Source organism: Acanthochromis polyacanthus, chromosome 6 (assembly GCF_021347895.1).
Source record: "Acanthochromis polyacanthus isolate Apoly-LR-REF ecotype Palm Island chromosome 6, KAUST_Apoly_ChrSc, whole genome shotgun sequence".
In the NCBI taxonomy this organism is placed as follows: Eukaryota; Metazoa; Chordata; class Actinopteri; family Pomacentridae; genus Acanthochromis; species Acanthochromis polyacanthus.
The window spans coordinates 24,429,353-24,448,665 of NC_067118.1; the positions used below are offsets into that span (position 1 = coordinate 24,429,353).

At 40.2% G+C, this 19,313-nt stretch overlaps 1 protein-coding gene across 1 annotated transcript in view; it reads left to right on the plus strand.

Annotated features, from left to right (window-relative positions):
• The first annotated feature begins 5,788 nt into the window (after positions 1–5,788).
• The window catches only part of LOC110948322 (teashirt homolog 2), a 38,796-nt gene continuing 25,271 nt past the window's right edge, over positions 5,789–19,313 (plus strand). The window contains exon 1 of the mRNA XM_022189802.2: positions 5,789–6,557. Within this exon, the coding sequence (XP_022045494.2) occupies positions 6,518–6,557 (40 nt within the window). The 5' untranslated portion in view covers positions 5,789–6,517. The remainder of the gene's footprint in view (positions 6,558–19,313) is intronic.

The following is a 19,313-nucleotide window of genomic DNA, read 5'->3' on the forward strand; positions in this document are numbered from 1 at the left end:
AGCTCCTGACATGCTACATCAAGCTAGTAGAAACTGCAGATTCTACTATTCTCTGATTTTATCATGAATAATGTACCCCATTCATTTTGCACATACTTATCTAATTTCCTAAAAAATAATCTTTAATTAAAGTAAAAATACATATCCTGTGCTGGACATTTCACCCTCAAAAGTCACAACAAACATGTTTTGTTCAGAACTTTGCCAGGACAGCGATTTGCAAAACTGTTCCGTTTGCTGTGTTTTGACAAGAGTTGACGACATGTCTCTGCTTGCTTTTATTTTCTGTTTAGGTTATGGCACTAACATTCACCAGGCATTCTTTGTAAAATCTGATATGCCTCAAAATGGATATGGTTTAGACAAAGAGTGCAACAGAGATTTTATGAGAGTCATTTTGTGATACACAGAGAACCTGCACAGTCCCTTTTGTCACACTGTGCGTACACGTACATACCAACTGTAGAAGTTATTTTTCTGAACATGCATTTTATGATAAGCCTGGAGAGTCAAAAGTAGTGTGCGGTATTAACACCTGTCAAGAAAAGAGTGACAAGTACCCAATTGTCAACTACCAGCATTAGGTACAAACAGTACAACAATATCACAATGGTATCCGTGTCTCTATAGTACACTACAAAATTGTGAAAAGGAGTAAGTTCTGACTGATGTGGAAAAAAAAGCTCCAATGATCTCTGTCATCTGTTACATTCAGCCCTGAGGACAAACATGCTGAGTCTCACAAAGCTCCTTTAACTGTGCTTTCAACAACAACAACAACAACAACAACAACACTCATATCAGCTTGTTCAGCTCACCTACTTTCAACTAAACTGTGTTCCTCTTCCACAGGATGGGACCACATACTACTGTGTAGATAACCATGAGCGCCATTTGCTTCTTTTGCGCAGGAGTCATTACGTTTCTCATAAATTTGATTTGCTCTGTTTCTAGAAGTATCTTAATGCCATCATCAAAAATCTACAACCGTGGCATCATTTCAAAAAATGTTAAATGATGTTTGTGTCTGTTTGTGTGATCACAGATTACTCCGATCCTGTTTCATGTGTGTTTTATTTTTTTTTTAATTCTCCACTGTTGAAAGAAGTTCATATTAAGCTTGCATCATTGAATTGCTGCAATGTAGTTCTGCTCTGCGAAATTTTATTTTTAACCGCTTGTCAATCATACAACTGGAAACAGTTTTTTTTTTCAGACATCCACTGAATTTGCAATAGATCTTTGTTTTTTTAAAGCTTTTGTAAGCTTTCACAAGCATCACATAAATTACATCTCAATATCAAGCCGCTGCTTTTGACTGTATGCATATGTTGTTGTGCTGCTTTGAAAATTATGAAACCACACTTCAATCACAGGCTGTCCATTGTACATGAAATTTCATCTTTGGATTAAAGACAGGTTTGGATTTCCGAGACCGTCCTCCTTTTATCATGACTGGAGCATTATAATTAGATTCCCTATTGTGGAAAGACTGTAACTAAATAGTTCGACCACATAATATGAAAGAGGCTGGTCTTATGATATTGGAAACAGTCTCGGGCTGAGTCCAGATTTCACTCAGATGGATAATTGACCAGCGTGGATCCGCAAAATGCCTGTGTGTTTTCAAATGCTCCGGATTCACAGACAGCTTGTAAACCTCATAATGTGAGCAGGTCTGTGAAGTCTCTAAGATGATGCTTGTTTGGGTTCACTTTGAACTCACTCTGCTCTCGCACGTCGCTGTCTGTCAGATGTTTGCTGGAGCCTATTGCGCCGTCAGACAAATTATAAATTAATTTCAAAAATTCCCCTTGATAATATTCCTAAGCCAAAACTATAGAGTAATTATTTGGACATTTGTTTCTGGAATTTCTCCTCTGACCTGGAAAGAAGTGCCCAGAAATGTTGTTAGAGAGTTAATGTTTACCAAACCACAAGTCTATAATGATCAACCAGACAAGGCAGTCCTTTCAGATTTTGTATAATTCCTGTGAAGACGCTGAAAAATCTTGACACATTTCACACTCGCATTTTCTAGAATACAGTTGTGAACTGTGTGAGCTCATGTGCAACCAATTAGATATGTTTGAAATGCTAGAGAGTGGGAGAAGACAGACACAAATGTCAGAGATGAGAAAAAGAAATAAAACAGCTTAATTGCTGCGCTGTCCTTCTTATTGCACCGGCTCCAACCAAAGAGTCGAGGTTCATTTTCTCTGAAAGCTGTTGGTTTTATAAGGTAACAAATCAGCAATACAGAAATTTAAAGAAAACCCATTCATTTTCTTCTGTTCCTGAGTGCACATTTTGTTAGAGAGAAGCAAAAATGGAATGTCCACACGGGGCAATCGCAACAAGCAGCGCAGACAAAATTGACATATTTACGTGTTTTATTATGAAAATATTACAGCTAATATGATGGCAAACAATTGCTTCTGTACACATTGAGGAGAAATTGTGCAACATTAATATTCATTTGCAGTCGTGTATCAGACTGATGGATGTAAGTCAATATTCACTCTCCTTTTAGCTCTGCGCTGGCCTCCACCGACTCCTGAGGGAAATATCTGCCTCTTTAGCTGCTAAATGCTTTGCTAGCTAGTTGCTAATTCTGCCTGCTGTTGGATAGATATTGTACAGTGACTTTTTAGCGTGCTTTTTTTTTTTAACTTATTGTGACACTGATGAGTGCAACAAACAGCAATCTGAAAGAAAGTACTGGGCTGAGGGAAACTCCAAAGCTGGGGAATAGCCACTGACTGTATATAAAGGTGGAAGAGAGGGTAGTTTCCTGAACACCAGTGTTGAAACTCAGTTTGATGGGTCTGGCCATCACCATCTTGGCAGTAATTGACTCCATCTAAGTCCCAGCTGATCCAAAAATGAGCAATGGGGTGGAGTATTAGTGGAGCTCAGGCAGGGCATCTGTCACTCAAAGCAGCCTCACAATTAATTAGGCATAACTTTTAGCCTTAATATAATTTAAATGACTTACTTATATCAAAAGTAATATCCTGTAGAGTTGAGATGAATGAGGAAATTAGCTGTACAGGCCAAAGCTGTTATTTGTACCAGGTTGTAAATATGCTTATTTCTGCTGTAAATTTGGACATTTTAACATGAGGGTCTGTGGGTACTGAACAGCTTTTGGAGCAGTCTCTAGTGGATGTTCAAGTAACTGCAGTTTGTTGCCCTTCTGCGTTAGCTTCATGTGTCAGCCCCACAGGCTGCCGCTTAGGGATATCTCTCTTTTATACTTTGTATTTAGTTTATAGTCATAGTATCTGAACTGATTTATTCTAAGCTTCTGAAGTATTGCTAACTTTGATGACGAAAACACAGGGCTCAATGTTAAAAGTAATTTAGCCTCTAGGCCCATATTAAAGTACATTTCAGTGAAAACTGGAGATTCAGACAGTAGTATAAAACTTCTGAAACTCCTGACAACTGCCTGTCCTGCAGTTTTATACCAGGTTACAACACTGACAGTATGTGAGACCTAACATTCAAGGTTATCCTCAAACTCAGCACCAAAAACAGTGTCAAGCTCTGAACGGTGCAAATAGACTGCGAAGATGAATCAGATTCTAAAAGTAAAAATGATGAGAGGTCAAAACTCTGGCTGCAGTCAAAAGACATTTTCTGGAGTCGCTTTGTTGACAATAAATAATAGGCAGATTTTGTTGACACTTCAGAAGTGCCATGGGTGACTTCCAAGGAATGTGGGCACAGTTTCTGTTCCAGAGCTTGCTGGACATCAAACTTACATGGGTGTGAAAGCTCAAGCAAACATTCAAAGAATGCAAAACCTCTGTTTCTTGTTCTTTGTGAGAGAAGCAGCTCCACTTTCTCGATGAGACAGGAGATAAAAGAATTACTTATCTGATTTCTGGCTTTTGGAAAACAACTGCTTATGTAACTGGGAGAATTTAGAATTTAAGTGAGAGTGTTACTCTTAAAATATATGATTTTATTTCCACTTAAGGTTTGTGTGCCTGTCATCGAAGACGGGTCAAAGTGCACAGCCATTAATTAAGTTTTGTTTTCTACTTTCTCAGCATGTCTGCTCCATATTGGGTTCTTTATTCAAGAAGAGCCACAGGTGGCTCTAAAAAAGCACTAACAAGATACATGTTTGTCACACGTTGTTACTGCGGCAGATCATAATTAAGCGAAATCTGTTGAAGTTGTATCCCGGAAAATCCTCGAGCAGCCAGGTATGAGAATTGCAAACATGTGAGGGAGGAAAAGCTCATCAAGACTTAGGGGATGACAGACTCCACCATCTGCACACAGTTCTGCCGCTGCTAGTGATTCATGAACGGTGGGTAGAAAGTTTTAAATGCAAGCGCTGATCAGAAACTTTTTTCTTCCCACAGTTTGACGAATCAAGGTGTGGAGAGGCGGATGACGCAAGGACAGAGTCGGTGTGAGCGGCAGTGGAGCGAGGCCAGTCGGGGAGAGATAAGGTAAGGCGGTGGTGGGCGCTGGTGTAACGCCTGTCACCGCACACGCATGCTTTGTGTACACACAGGGTGTTAAGAGCTGTCAGCCAGGTATGGCTCAGGCTTGATCCGAGCCATGATTGATCGCACAGGTTCAGGTGGAGTTCAAGGGAGGTCTCTGGTATCATTGGCAAAATGAGTGACAGACACAAAATAGGGTGATGGAATATTATCAGGAAGCCATTTGTAATGCGGGGCGAGCCTGGATCTCTGAGGGGTGTTGTCTCTCTGAAATGAAGTCATCCATCACCTCAACTTCATATTTGATTAGGTCATGAGTAGCCTTTAAAGAGAAAGTGAAGCTTTTACTATTGTGCTCACAGATAGAGGCTGTAGTGTTACAAAAAGAAGTCAAAAGTGTGAAAAATATACTTCAGGATCAAAAGTAAGAAGTGCAGTATTCTCTTAGATAAGTCTATATGAAGTCTGGCAGCATGGAAATACCACTTTACTCAGGTGCAGAAGTAAAATACAGTTTGTAGCTTGGCCACTTTTGGTGAATGAGGGCAAACTAGAGTTGATTAAACGTTTGGTAACTTCCTGTTAGCAGGTTTATTTGGTAAGCTTGATCCAAAAGTGAATATTTTCCCCACCATTTTCTATTAATCAGTAATGAAATGTGACTTTAACTTAATTTAAGCTTTCCCATATATTTACATGAAATTGTAATGGTATTGTTACTTTTACTTTAGTAAAAGCATCTGACTGATTCCTCCACTGCCACCATCACGCAAATAATCAAGAAAATAATTGGCACATAAATGAAAATAATCCTAAATTGCAAGTGGGGACTGACTTTAATTCATAGCCACGATCACAAGAGAGAGGTAATCAGAGATGCATGTGAAACCAGTGGGCCTTAATGGGACAATATGATAACTAAATGCTAATCAATGTACATATCCTGACATGCCAGGCATCCTAAATGTTTGTGTTGCAGCTCTGTTTTATGCAAATGTAGTGATCACTGAAAAGTCTCACACATGTAACTGAAATGGAATCGCAAACAAACTGCTTTTTTGAGTCACTTTACCGAAAGATTTTTACATTTTAAAAAAATCAGACGTCAACAGCTGCATTCTGAGTGAAAATAAAAATAAAACAGTTGTGGGGAAACTTATTTGGTGCATTTTGATCCTGCTGTAAACAGCTGATGCGCAGATAGTTGTCCCTACTAACACATTCTGGTGAAGCGTTCTCACACAAAGCACGTTGTTCGCGTCCAGCCGAACAATAACTGCAGCGGTTCATTCATATCTGCTGGAAATCTTCAGCAAACTTGCCTTTTCATCCGGCGAGCAAAGCGGGGAGCTGCAGGAGAGGCTCTGAAAACAAGAAAAAGCTGCATGAAAAAGGCATCGAGCTCAGAGTGATAGGAAGCAGCAGCTCCCAGCCTGAGCTCCTGCCTCTTTTCTCTGGCCTCTGTTCCTTTAATAAACTCATGGTTATCTAGTGTAACAAATGTCTCGCTGCCATCATCAAGTCCAGGCGAGGAGGGAGGAGTTTTTAATGTTCAGTTTGTTCTATGGATCGATGTCTGCTGGCATCGCCTCTCCCCTCGCCTGCACCGTGCGTAATACACTGTACCATTACCAAACGCTTTTTACGCGCATTCCCTCCACATTTGATCCGGCGAAAACTGCTTTTGCGGGACTGACTGACACCCGTCGATCAACATATGTGGCACTGATGGACAAAAACGGATGGTGAAAGGAGACGATCCGCAGCCCGTAGGAGGAGGAAGAAGAAGAAGAAGAAGGTGAAAGAACAAGCTCCCGATTTAAACATCTGCTTTCGCCCTTTTTTGAGGAAAGCGATTGGATTTTTTTCTTTTCTCATATAGTGAGAGAGATTGAACTACTCGGAGAGCCAAAATAAAGACTCGCACACACACTCTCTCTCTATGCATGGACTATCGTAGACCGCATTCAGATTTCACCTGGGCACAGTAGTGAACTGCGACTCCAAAAAAAAAAAGAAAAAAAAAGAAAAGAAAAGAAAGAAAGAAAATGCCACGGAGGAAACAGCAGGCACCCAAACGGGCTGCGGGTAAGCGATTTATTTTATTCAACCTGTTTACTGTTATATTTTTGCTTGTGCTTCTGTGGACAGCCTGCTCAGGGTTTCCCTTTCAAACTTTTATCATGTGGGACCCAGGAAGAATTAGAAGCTTCATTTAGTGTCCCAAAGAGCCCCATCTGAGCAGGTTTTTATCCAGTTAGTTGGGATTTAGTGCAGAATTATATAACTCCATGTGCTGTATTGAGGAATATGAATGCAGATAGGCAGTGTGGTGGAGTAAATTAATAACACTGAAATGCAACTAATTCCTATTCCGCCATGAAAGCCTCTAAAGGGACCCTGTTCTCTAGAAAGTCAGATCAGTAGGAGGACAGATGCAGCATCACAAGCTGCACTTGTGGCTAAATTAATACCACTAATAATGCATAAAAACACAAAACAGAAAGGCAACACAGCGGTGCAGTTTCCCCCTCCGTAATCCCATACAAGGTGTTTGTTCATTCACCGATCAGAAAGTTTCTCTGCTCACACTTTTCCAAAAAAAACCTGCCTCCCTGCAATTCGATTGGACCCGCATGAAGTGCAGAGAGGGGCTGAAAGATGTGGAGCCGCTGTATCCGTAGCAGATGAACTCTGTATGAACTCTTCATAATCTTATGGACAAATGGAGAATGGGTTACACTCGCTCACACACACTCAGACACACACACACACACACACATGCAGTCCATCCATGCTGCTGGCAGGGAGAAGGGACCACAAGCACACCTCCTCAACACACACATTTGACTTTTTGTGCAGCAGGGTAATATAGTTAAATGCAGCTCAGTGCTTCTGTGCGGTTGTGCCGTTTGTGTTTGAATTTGTCGTAGCAAAGAATGAATTGAGAGTCTTCAAGGAAGGCCCGTGTACGCTTTAGGCCAGCGTGTTAGTTGTGAAACCTACTGGTTCTCGTTGTAATGTAAGATTTTGCCGTTTGGGGACACTTAACCTCAGCATCTCTCTTCCAGAGGACGCTCAAATATCCCTCTAACCGCTCCAAAAAACAATCCCAACTACACAACGTCACAGAACCAACCTTACCTTTGTCCCTCTTTTCCTGCAGTCTTAGCCTTTTTTTTTGTTTGTGTAAATTATAATATTCTCCCAAAAAAAACTGCCTCATTATGATGGAGTTGGTGGATTAAAACGAGATTGATCAAGGGTATTTCAGCGTTTGAGGATGCAATTACTTGGTTGTGGTGTGTTGAGAAGTTATCAGTCTTTATTATGGTTGCGGATGTAGCAACCAGATGGCGATTGTTCTCTGCCAATAATAGCGTCTCTTTATACCCGCTTAAGATACTGAGACCCTTATCTGCCCGCCACACTCTCAGTTTACACACACACACACTCTCACTCACACACACACCGGCACTCATTGCCATACAGTCGCACACTAAATATTTTTCCCACATTTCAGCCTCCAAAAGCCCCCTTTTCTTAAAAACAATGCCCCCAGTTTTTATTCAGAGAACTTTGGAGGAGATGCCTAAGTGATCCCTTTACACGCTCTCAGCTGCCTCGCCTGTACTCTGGTAAATGTGTCAGCCCTATAGAGAAATAAGCCTTCCAGAAGAGTTTCTTCATTGTTGAGGTAATTGTCTCCTCTTTGACAGGCACATTCATCAGTGGCTTAATGGTCAATCAAAAGTTGGCAGGCAGAGTGTTTTCATTCTTTCCTATCCACTACATTAGGAATACTTAATCAAAATGTCTCCCGGTAATGGCTGTGAAGAGTTCATGACTGACTGATCCGTTGTCTGTGCCGATAGAAAATTAACAGCTCGGCACTGGAGAGATGTGGGCCTGCAGATAAACAAATTGTGCATTAATATTTCATCTTCAAGACCTGGGATGTGCTATCAAGCGGTGGAATATTCCTGGGCTGTGTTGTCATTTTTCTCGCGTTCTTTTCTCTCTCTCTCTCTCTCTCTCTCTCTCTCTTCCTCCTGTATTCTTGAAGGCTCTTTGCAGCTGTAACTCATTTCACTTGATGACTTTACTGGGGTTACAGAGAGTGACGACAAATTGATTACCTGGCAGAGCAAGAATGGAGCGAAGAGAGGCGCAGGCTGACAGTCATGTTATAATAATATGTTTAATGATGTGTGGAGGGGGAACAAGGAGAGAGGAGTATTGAAATAAGAGCATGGAAGATGCAAAGGAATAGGTTTCATTTGTAAAGATGCAGTATCCCTCTTGGTGGAAATGGTGTTTTGCAAGGTGTTGTAAAGAGGAAAGGAAGAAGAAGAAGAAAAAAACCCCCCGCCATTCCCAGCTCAAGCATTTATTCAGAGGACATTCCGCATCCAGGGTGCTTGTATATTCCTCTGGGAATTGTATTATTAATAGGCGTATTTGTAAATGTGAGACCACAGATGCACTAGTAAAGGCCAGTTGTATCTGATTTACTCCCTTTACATACATGGTTTGTATGGTAATTTAAAATGCCAATTACTCACCGGTCCAGAATGGAATGCTCTAAACCTTTGCTTTCTTACTGAGACAGAGGCTATCAGGCTACAGACTCCAGGATGAAATTTGTGTATCAGGTTTATATATGGTGTAAACGTAAAGCCCTGTAAGTGCATGGGATGCACTTTTGAGTGAAGGGGGCCATATGTTATTTTGCGGCCGTGGGAGTATTCCTCGTGCTGTTTTTTTTTTTTTTTTTTTTTTACAATAGCTCTGTGCCTCAAACCGTTAGCCCAATTTGCTGTTAACAAGATAAATTGGAGAACAGACAAAGGCATTAAGTGTTGCAGTGCCAGCTAGTGACTGACAGCAGCTTGTGGGAATTGGCTAGCAGAAATTCCTCCTAAGTGGTTTGTTCAGAAAACATCCTACGATCAAGGCAGATGTTGTTTATCCAGTTTAGGTAGAAAAAGGAAGTCCATTTTGAATGACAAAAACTGGGAGGAAAATGGCAGCAAATACAAGGGTGTCTTATTGTATTTTTTTTTTAAATACCAGATTAGCACTCTCTGTTCCCTGTATTTACTCTCCTTTTGTCTCCTTTTGCAACAACATTTCTTTATTTTTTCCTGTGATTTTCCTTAATTTATTTAACCACTGGTATGAATTGAAATTAAAAAGAAAATGATAGTCTTGTTGGATTAAATGCAGAAGTTTAATTTTAGAATTTTAAGTCCATGTGTGACTGCATGGTTGTTGTTGTTTTTTTATTTTTTTTGGAGGCTATGCTTGATATGACTTGAGGCTGATGATTTTGATTTTAATCATTTTTGCAAACTCATTTGCGTGACAGCTTTTATTTTGGCCATTCTGTGACTCTTTAACGACATGATTTGCCGCAGCGTCACACATTTAGTATTTTCAGTTAATTGTTATAGATGACCATGGCTGCAAATAACCTCTTCCCCGCATATTCTCACTGCTTTTCCAGAGAAAAGAAACGATACATGAAAACAACAAACCTTCTCCTTGGCCTTCATGAGATTGTAGCTGTTTGAATTGTTTCAATGTGTATTTCTGCCCATTCAGTCTTACAAGGAGGTGTGAAAAGCAGCACTGAATAACATACAACATAGTTTGATGTTTGTGTTCGGTCACTTTGCCAGCTTTTTATTTTTTAGCCCATGCTGAGGGCAAAACTCTGCCTTAAGTAAAGTTACCACGAGATATTATCATTAGTAGTCATTAAATCAGTGTATTTTCACCGCTCTGTGTCTCTGATGTCAACAAGGCAGATATTTTGTTTTGATCAAATCCAGCCTTGAAATTTTCGTTAGCTCATGAGCAAACCGAGCCGCATGCTTTACACTTTGTTGCAAAGCTTGCAATTTTCCAACTTGCAGGCGCTCCCCATAGAGATAGCCTTTAATAACTTTCTCCTCATCAGCTAGTTTTCTTGCTGTATATTCTTACTACAGCGAGAAGAAGAAGAAGAAAAAAAAAGAAACAGTCATATCAAGTCAGGTGGTTTTAGTGTGATCTCATCGCATTCTCCTCTGCATGCTGGTAGGTGACAGGTGGAGATAGCTAATAGTTTGCGAAAGCTTTTGTTTGCGTGAGAGGCAGACAGGGTGGTGCACTGTCTAGGTGATAAGAACCAAGACTCCTGTGCCCTCCAGCACAGTGATCTCTCTCCTCCGCGCTGCGCTCTCCTGTGTGGAAAAAACAGCCTGTTATGATTGGTCTCAAGGCAAGTGCCTGTGCAGTGTTGCACCTCTCTACAGCAACTGCTCATTCACCTTGCCTTCCCTCTGAGACCTGCACTAGTTTCCAGGCAAATGACACAATTTGATATGCCGTTGGGGTGATTCATGTGGATAATGTTTCCATGTGATCATCACTGCAGAAAAGAGACTATTTCTTGTTATGATTTTTTTTTTTTTTTTTTACTCATTAAGTCTGACAATAACTAGAATATTGGGAGAGTTTATTGCAAAGAGGCTAAAACTCATTATTTCTGCTAGACATTCCAAGTACAAAAGAAATTATGTTATGGTATTTTGTCCAGGTCCCCACAGATATAATGATTTACAGAGGAAAATGGGGAGGAGACTTTATAGCTTGGGTTGTTCATTTATGTGGATTTAGAGGATAAGAATGCAAGGCAAGCTTACAGTTAATACAGTAGCACCGTGGGCCTGGTATTGATTGTGCAGGGGAGGTGTGGTATGCCTTCTATGGTTTATGGTAAAACGCACTGCAACTCATGTGCTTCGTATTATTGTAATGATATACGTTCCCACCGGAGTTTATATCTTTTGTAATTTATTTCCTCAGCAGTTTTGTCAGGACATCATCTGTGTCCAGAGCAGAAGATTTAAGGAAAGACCTCCACCTTGTAGTTGTTGACCTACATGTGTAGTCAGTCAGAGGGCATAAGTGTTGGCCATACGGCGAGGAGGTTTTCATAAACAATCACAGTCGGATCATGTTAACCCAACCTGAGATACAACTGAAAGAGGCTCACATATCATATTTAAAAAAAAAAATAAAAATAAAACAAGAAGTACCGTTTTAAAAAATGGCTCTCCTCTGATTTCAGAGGTGAAGACCAGCTGAGGTTTCTGTGCTGCTTTAATTCAAGAGCATGTGATCACGACTTCAATTTTTACCATGGCCTCATGTGCTGAAGTTAAATTTAATTTATATCATATACTGCACAATGACATAAAATGCCTGGTAATGAATGAATATGACATTTCCCTTCAATATGCCAGCGCCAAAAGACAGAGAAAACATTAATCTTAAGTTATCCGCGGTGTACCTGATTTGCTTCTTATCAAATCCTTAATGAGCTTCAATTAAGATTTATTATGCAAATTAACCCTCAGCTGCTACTGACTGCAGGAGCAGGAGCTATGACAATATTGTGCTAATGGTGTGATCTGTAACAATTACAAAGGTAAACTGCCTTCACACTGCATGCTCCGTGAGCCTCTGAGAGGTCAGGCCTCCAAATATGCATTCAGGTGTTGTGGAGATCTGGAAAATAGTTTATTAAGTCTCTGTTTAGGTGTGTTTTAGATAACAGCAGACAGAATTGCGATTGTTTCCTTGATATGAGACATAATATAAACATTGCTTTGCTTATAGCTGCTCCTTTTATAAACTAGAATTATCTAAGCTAAGTTAGGGCGTGCTTTTATAAGCTCCCAGCAAAAGCCATTAGTGTCAGTAAAAAACCTGCTCCAACAAAGGAAAATAGCAGGTGAAGTAACACCCGGTTAGGTTATAGATAAACCTAAAAATGTGGGCTCGCGGCCAAGTTCAGTTTTCAGATCACCGTGGTTACCACAGACGACGAGGTTATGACCAGAGGAAGTGCTGCTGGCCACTTTACTCTTGCACTGTATGAAGTTGTGAACCTTGCACCTTTTGTAACTTCATTTAGCACGAGGCTGATGGCTTCCTGACAGCTTTATGGCCTCCATGTTTTATGAGTCGTCATGCAGTGCAATTACATAGGTCCTAATTTGATGAATCAAGTCAATGTTCCACCGGCTCCGTTGACCTTGGTGGCCTGTGGTCGTCCGTCTCTCTTCGGGGGTCATGCAGAGGCTTTCACACTTCGTACAGTTCAGTCACACTCTAGCAGGAAAAAAGAGAAAAAAAAGTCTTCAACATGCACCTCTCATTGCAGTCAATCATAACTTGTACTGATTTGTAATGAGCTCAACTGTGTTTTTATTTTAATTGTCTTTAAACCCTCAGTTTAAATGATTCAGTTAATTGATTTTTATATTCATAATACAATATTATGCAGACTTTATGCTGTTTTTTAAATTATTATTTAACTCCATCTTAACATATTTAACTAACCAACCCATACTTTTGATGTTTCCATCAAGTCAGCCACATTTAACACGCTGGATTATTAAACTCTTTGATACATTTTTCACATATTTATTGTTTTGTTAAACATCAGAGCATTAAAAAGTATATTTATCTCTGCTATAATGAAAATATTTTATATAATCAAGAGCCAAGGTGTTCAGGAAATAGTAGTTAATTAACTGTAAATGTGCTAGTTGCAGATGGTTTAACAGCATTTTGTTTATTGGTTTTAATGGTCATCATAAATATTGTATAATAGCTAAGTCATAACTTGAATTAGTAGCATCGAATTAGAAGCCAACCAGCATTGTTAGCTGGCTAATTGTTCCATGTATTGTTAATGCTTTCTCTGCTGTTATCTAACAAGCGCTTCTCTCAATGGAAACACTGATTTGAGGGGTAGAAACTCCAGCTTTGTAATTAGCGGAGCTTTCAGATACTGAATGGCTCATTTGATAATTTTTGTTAGCAGCAAACAAGTTTTAATGTCAAACTGAATGTAAAGTGACAGGAATAAAGAGTTTGTTTTTCCTCATGGCGGGGGGTCCAGTGGATCATGCACTCTATTAAACACATTACCATTCGGCCCCCCGTCACACTTTGAGGTGCAGCATTGCTGAAGTCAAAATATGGACTTGAATGAAGAATGATAATGGCAGTTTACTGTGTAGCCAACATGTTCTTCTTAATCTAATGAGGATTTTTAATTGGTGATAGCTGTGATTAGGAGTGATCTGATTGCACAGGTGGATGCTGATGTACTGCATTCATACAGTACCAAAAGAAAGAAAAAACAGGCAAATTGTTTTAAGTGATAAAATGTTTTATTGAAAATTTCTCAGAATTTTTCTTTGTATGCATACAAAATGATGTATTTTGTCATACAGATCGCATTAACCACAAATACCACAGCTTTTATAGGAGACAAAAACATTTACATAAATGAATTATAAGGACCAAAGTAAGTAAAGTCCAAACAGAAGACCAAAAAAATATTAAGAAAATGATGCAGATGGTGTTTAAATTTCCTGTGAACTGAAAACAAATAATGCTAAAGCTGCACCATGATATCAGCATCATCGTTAGAGACGGACGATAAAGAAAATAAATGAACATGAATTATTGGTGTTGGTCCAAAATGAACACTGACAGACACAATCTTAGTTCATAGTTTAGTTAAAAAAAATGTTCCGTAAAAATAAATACACCATATGTTTTTGTAATATGAAGCAATTTTCATATTGTACCCAATGAAAGTGTACATTTGAGAAGCACTGTGTTCTATGTCTGCACATGCCAATGTGCTGTCATGATGGGTTAATAATAAGTTAATTCCACTACAGTAGAGGCTGGACGTTGTTCAAAAAATATGATGTTAACAATCATCCAAAATGAAGTGCAAAATTTCATCAAAAACCACATATCTTCCTTCCCTGAAAAATGCCCATGCTTTCTTTGTTCTGGCTGTAACACTGTACCTAAACTACGTCTGAGGCTCTGTGCAGCGTTGTGTTAAGAACCTTCTCCTTAGGGCTGAGCCTGCCTGTTTGTGTCTACAGTATGTGCTGAGCTAGTCTGTTGAAACAGCTTAATTGATACTCATTAAACAGCAGTGACAGCTTAGGTGTCCGTGATGAATGTAGAATAATTCTGTTGTACTTACAACTTGATTAAGGAGAAGCACACAACATGTCAGTGTTGTAGCCTATGGCTCGGTCCGTATGCACTCTCCAGCTACTTAAAATGATTTCTTATTGGTTGTGCTACCTGCAGGCCGCCCTTACGTTAATCTAATGCAATTGTGTGTGTGTGTGCCTGAAATAAACTTTCCAAACTATACAGTAAAAACACAAACTCACACGAGGATTAAGAATAGCTTTTAGTTTATTTGACTTTGATTCGGATAGATTCCGTGCTGAGTGTAACACCTACCAATAAACTTCATCTGAAACTGTGAATTATGTTGACTTTTCTTTGTGTGTATCCAGCCACAGTCTGGCATTTTCATACAATAATAAAGTCAATGGATGTCAGGCAGATGAAAAATGTGCATCTTGTATTATTTCAGTTAGAAATTAGAGGCATTTGGAATTGGTTCAAAATTGACTGTCTTTGTAATGAGTGCATGACGAATGGTATCATTTAGAGAAGAAAATGAATGCTGGGAAACTAAAAATATTATTCTGCGCCATTTTATATGCCATGATATTCCATGAAGATGAACTAATTTCACTAAATACCCCATAAAATCAACTCATAATATTTTTCTACATCGTCATAGAAACATAGTTCACACTGCGAGGATCAGGTCATGAGGGCATGTGGCAGCTAATTAAGTTATCATAATGATCTGATTTTGTTGTATCATTTCTTTTTTTTTGTTGGCGTGGCCTCGGAGAAAACGCTACATTAAAATCCTTATCACTTGCAGATTTCAAGGCCTGTCTAACTTCTCGCATTGCTGCCGTCTGATTACCCTGACACTGCGCCCTTAACGGAAAGAAACCTTTTCTCCATTTTGAGAATACATGAAAGGAGGGGAATTTCCGCAGAGGATGGATTTACAACTTTATCCTCACATGATTAATATTACACAGGGAGGTCTTTGTACAGGAAGCAGCATGTCTAATTATGGCCCAACTGTGTCTTGACTGAGAGCAAACATGATGCCAAAGGCTGCCAGTAGGAACTGCACCGACACGTCACACAAATGGTTCATGTGGGTGCGGGGTGATGTCATCGTCACCCAGATTTCATGATGCTAAGCCCACAACTGATTGAGCAACGGCAGGAGTCGGGCTTTCAGTGTAAGGCGTCCAGCTGGCAACGAGCTCCTTCGAAGCACTGCGGGCATATGGGTTTTAGCTTCAATAAAACCCAGTGAAACGTTGGGTTTCATGTTTTCAAGGTTACACATTTCCACCGAACACATAATGATACCCATGACCTCACTGATGATGACTACAGTATGTCCACATTTTCTGTACTGTTGAGAGCAGATGCAGATTCATCACCCTCCCCCCTTTACAAGAATTTCAGGGACTCCATGTCCTCCCACGTTTGCCTGTTCATCATATATCTCAGCCCAGACATTCAAGAGGTTGCTAGCCAGGCCAGCCATAAGTCATCCTGTCTATCAAGACCAGACCGTGTTTCTCTGCTTGATTTTCAGCTGTTACTTGTAAACCAGAACAGCATTCTTAAGATTAACTGAGTGACAAGGAGGCCTCTAAAAGCAAACTATAATAGTACGATATGTTACAGTCATGTTTTATGGCTTTTAGTGTGTCAGGCCAAGTATGTGTGTGTGTGTGTGTGTGTGTGTGTGTGTGTGTGTGTGTGTGTGTGTGTGTGTGTGTGTGTGTGTGTGTGTGTGTGTGTGTGTGTGTGTGTGTGTGTGTGTGTGTGTGTGTGTGTGTGTGTGTGTGTGTGTGGAGAGATCAGCTTAAGGATCTAATAGGCCTGCATTGCACCTTAGGGAGTGTAGAAAATAATGGTGCTGTGTTACTGCTGTTTTTCATTAGGCTGATAATGATAATACAGGTGTACACATCACAGGAAACCTGGCTGGGCCTGGTCATCGTCACAAGTGCCCATCAGATCTGAAAAGGTTACTCTTTTTCATCTTTCTTTTTTTTTTCTGTTGCCCCGAAGCTTGTTTTCAATATGTCGCGTATCTCTTTGAAGAATATGTTTTTGTCTTGAAGTGTGTGTGCATGCGTGCCTCTGTGTCTGCCCGCGAAAAGTCATTGATATAGAACTAACTGTCAAAATAAGTTGTGTTCAATCCAAAACCGTTTAAGGTGTCAAGGACACATTTTCCTCCCTCCCATATCCTGACAAACATTGAGTCAGCAATTGTCTGTTGTATTTTCAGTTCTGGTGTCTCATGCTCCCCCCCCCCCAGGCCATTTTAAAGTTGTAGAAAGTGGTCATTTTCTCTGTGTCAGTAGGAGGTCAGTGTTGTGGCAGTCAGCAAAGCTATTCAGTCTGGTGAAACAGAGTCTATTGGGAACCTTAAAGACATTTTGTCCGGTGTAGTCGCCTCTCGCTGTCTGTCTTCATGCCTGTCTCTCTGCACTCACGGTGCTCGTAAAAAGTCTAGAAAAGCTTGAAACATTTGTTCGATTGCTTCCAGGCCTCCAAACTTTTCCTCAAACGTGACACACCTAAACCTACTCAGCTGTCAATTCTAAGCCGCCTTATTAAACCGACTTACGTGCTTCTTGTTGAATATTTCCATTTGCGCCCCCCCAATGTGTGACCATTTGTCCTTCTGTCAAAACTAGTTCTTGTTATATTTAGCTCTTATTCAGTGTGAATATCTACCTGTCCTTCCAGCTCTCTGTCTCACTCACTGTGTTAGTGACTGACATGTCCTCTCTGTGCTGTATAGTGTATCCCTGGTAACTGTCGCCTGGGGCCTACTCATCCCTAAAATGTAACAGAGGTCACACACAGATCATTGCATTTGCCAAAGGCCCTGACTTTAACATAGAGTGACCCACGCAGGACACAGCGGTATAGTGGCTGGTCAGTGATGGATCTGGAAATAAACATGAGTGTAATCTGCTCCATCAACACCTCGACAGAGTCTGGTCGTTCTCACTTGTGTAGAAACCCGATTTGGATGAGAGTGAAAGGTGAGATTGGAGCATAAGGATCATAGAAGCATCTCTGATCTTACCTCACCTCAGGGTTGTGAAATGCCCAAATGATTGATATAAATGAGAATTTTTAGGATATAAGATTGTGTGTTGGTTGTGCCACAAAAAATATTCTAATTTTACTTGGTCACCTTGAAGAGAATTTAAAAATCATATGCATCGGAAAAACTAGCTCACATTTAGTAGCAATTTAGCTACATCGCTGTGATTGCAAAAGTATTTAAAGGTGACCATGTGGTTATCTGCTCGTGGTAATAATGACATACTAAGGAAGTCATGTCTGATTAATTAACTAATTAAAGCTGAAGATATCAGATGTCATTTTAATGATCCTGTTGACAGCTCTCAGTCTGCACTTTAGCTGCTGAGCTAATGCTAGCTAGTGTTCGCTAATGACACACTGACTCAGATTGGCAGGAAAAGAGACTGCTCAGCATTTAACATCCAAATCAGAATGATTTTAAGATTTGAAATGCTTAAAAATATGACTGAAAAAATGCAACTGTTGTCTCGCTGGTAGCCTCTTTCTGAATACCCGAAAACGTCGGGCACAGTCAGCTGACACCAGATTGTTTTGCGGTTGACAGATTCATCGCCTTGCCGGTCTCTCTGAACCACAAAAGATGCAATCTATTTAAATATTGAAATGGAATAAAATAGAATCCCCCTAAAGCTGTCTGACTGAGTGTAGAGACGGTGGTTGCATTCTTGTTTACCAGATAATAATCAGCTGTTTTATTCTGTAGGTTGGCAAACAAGATAATAAAGTTGGTGTTGTTACTATTTCTAAAATCTGGTAATAAAAGGTAGCTTATTACTTTTATTTTTCCCGTGAAATAATGTTCGACGGTTACAGGTATGGGAAATGCAACGTCTTGAGGGGTTTATTGTTGAAATGGTGGCTCAAAGTCTGAACATAGTGCAAAAGTATTTTTAATCAGGAAGAAATGTGCTTGCAGGTCAAAACCTCATTACATCTGCAACAGTAACTCAAACAATGTAAAAAAAAAAGTAATCAGTTACCACAATACACTTTATAGATCATATTATGCACTTGTGCTGCGTTTGCCATCCCACCTAGAAGCCAGTTATATTCCCTGACCAGGAATTTGTGCCTCCCTCAGTGAATTAGATGTTGATGTGGTGGATCAGTTGCACTCAGCTTCCAGTGGGACGTCCTGATTCTGTTGCTCCTTGGCTGGTGGCTCAGTGTGTCGAAGCATTTTTTTTTAAAGCCTGCCACATCCTCACAGGCCACAGTCGGGCAAATAGCACTTGTTGGTGCCATATGACTGTTTACAGAGCGTGATAACAGAATGTATCCCTTCATTCTGAGACTGAGAGTGGCGTTGTAGTTTCTGCACAGGTATGTCTGGGAAACTATTTTTGTCCTGATTATCCTGAGCATGAAAATTTCTCAGACACTTTGACCTCTTTTAGTTTTTTATTGCTTGGGAGCATGTTTGCATTGTGTCTTTTACAGACAGCAGTATGACCTTTACACCAGTCTGCTTTCAATAAACTTCAATTGAAAAAAAAAGAGTGAGGTTACAGTCTGTCTAATCTGTCTATGTGTGCACATGCCTTTGTGTTTATGTGCCCTTTCAGTTAGTTGTTTGAGGGGGTTTTGCATGTGTTAGTGTTGTGTTTGCATGTGTTTCCTACATGCTCCATGGCAGCCCTCACACCCTGGCAGCGACCCAGCTGAAAAGTTCCGGTACTGTCCAGACGCATCCTTTAGGGACCTCATCAGCCCCTGAATTTC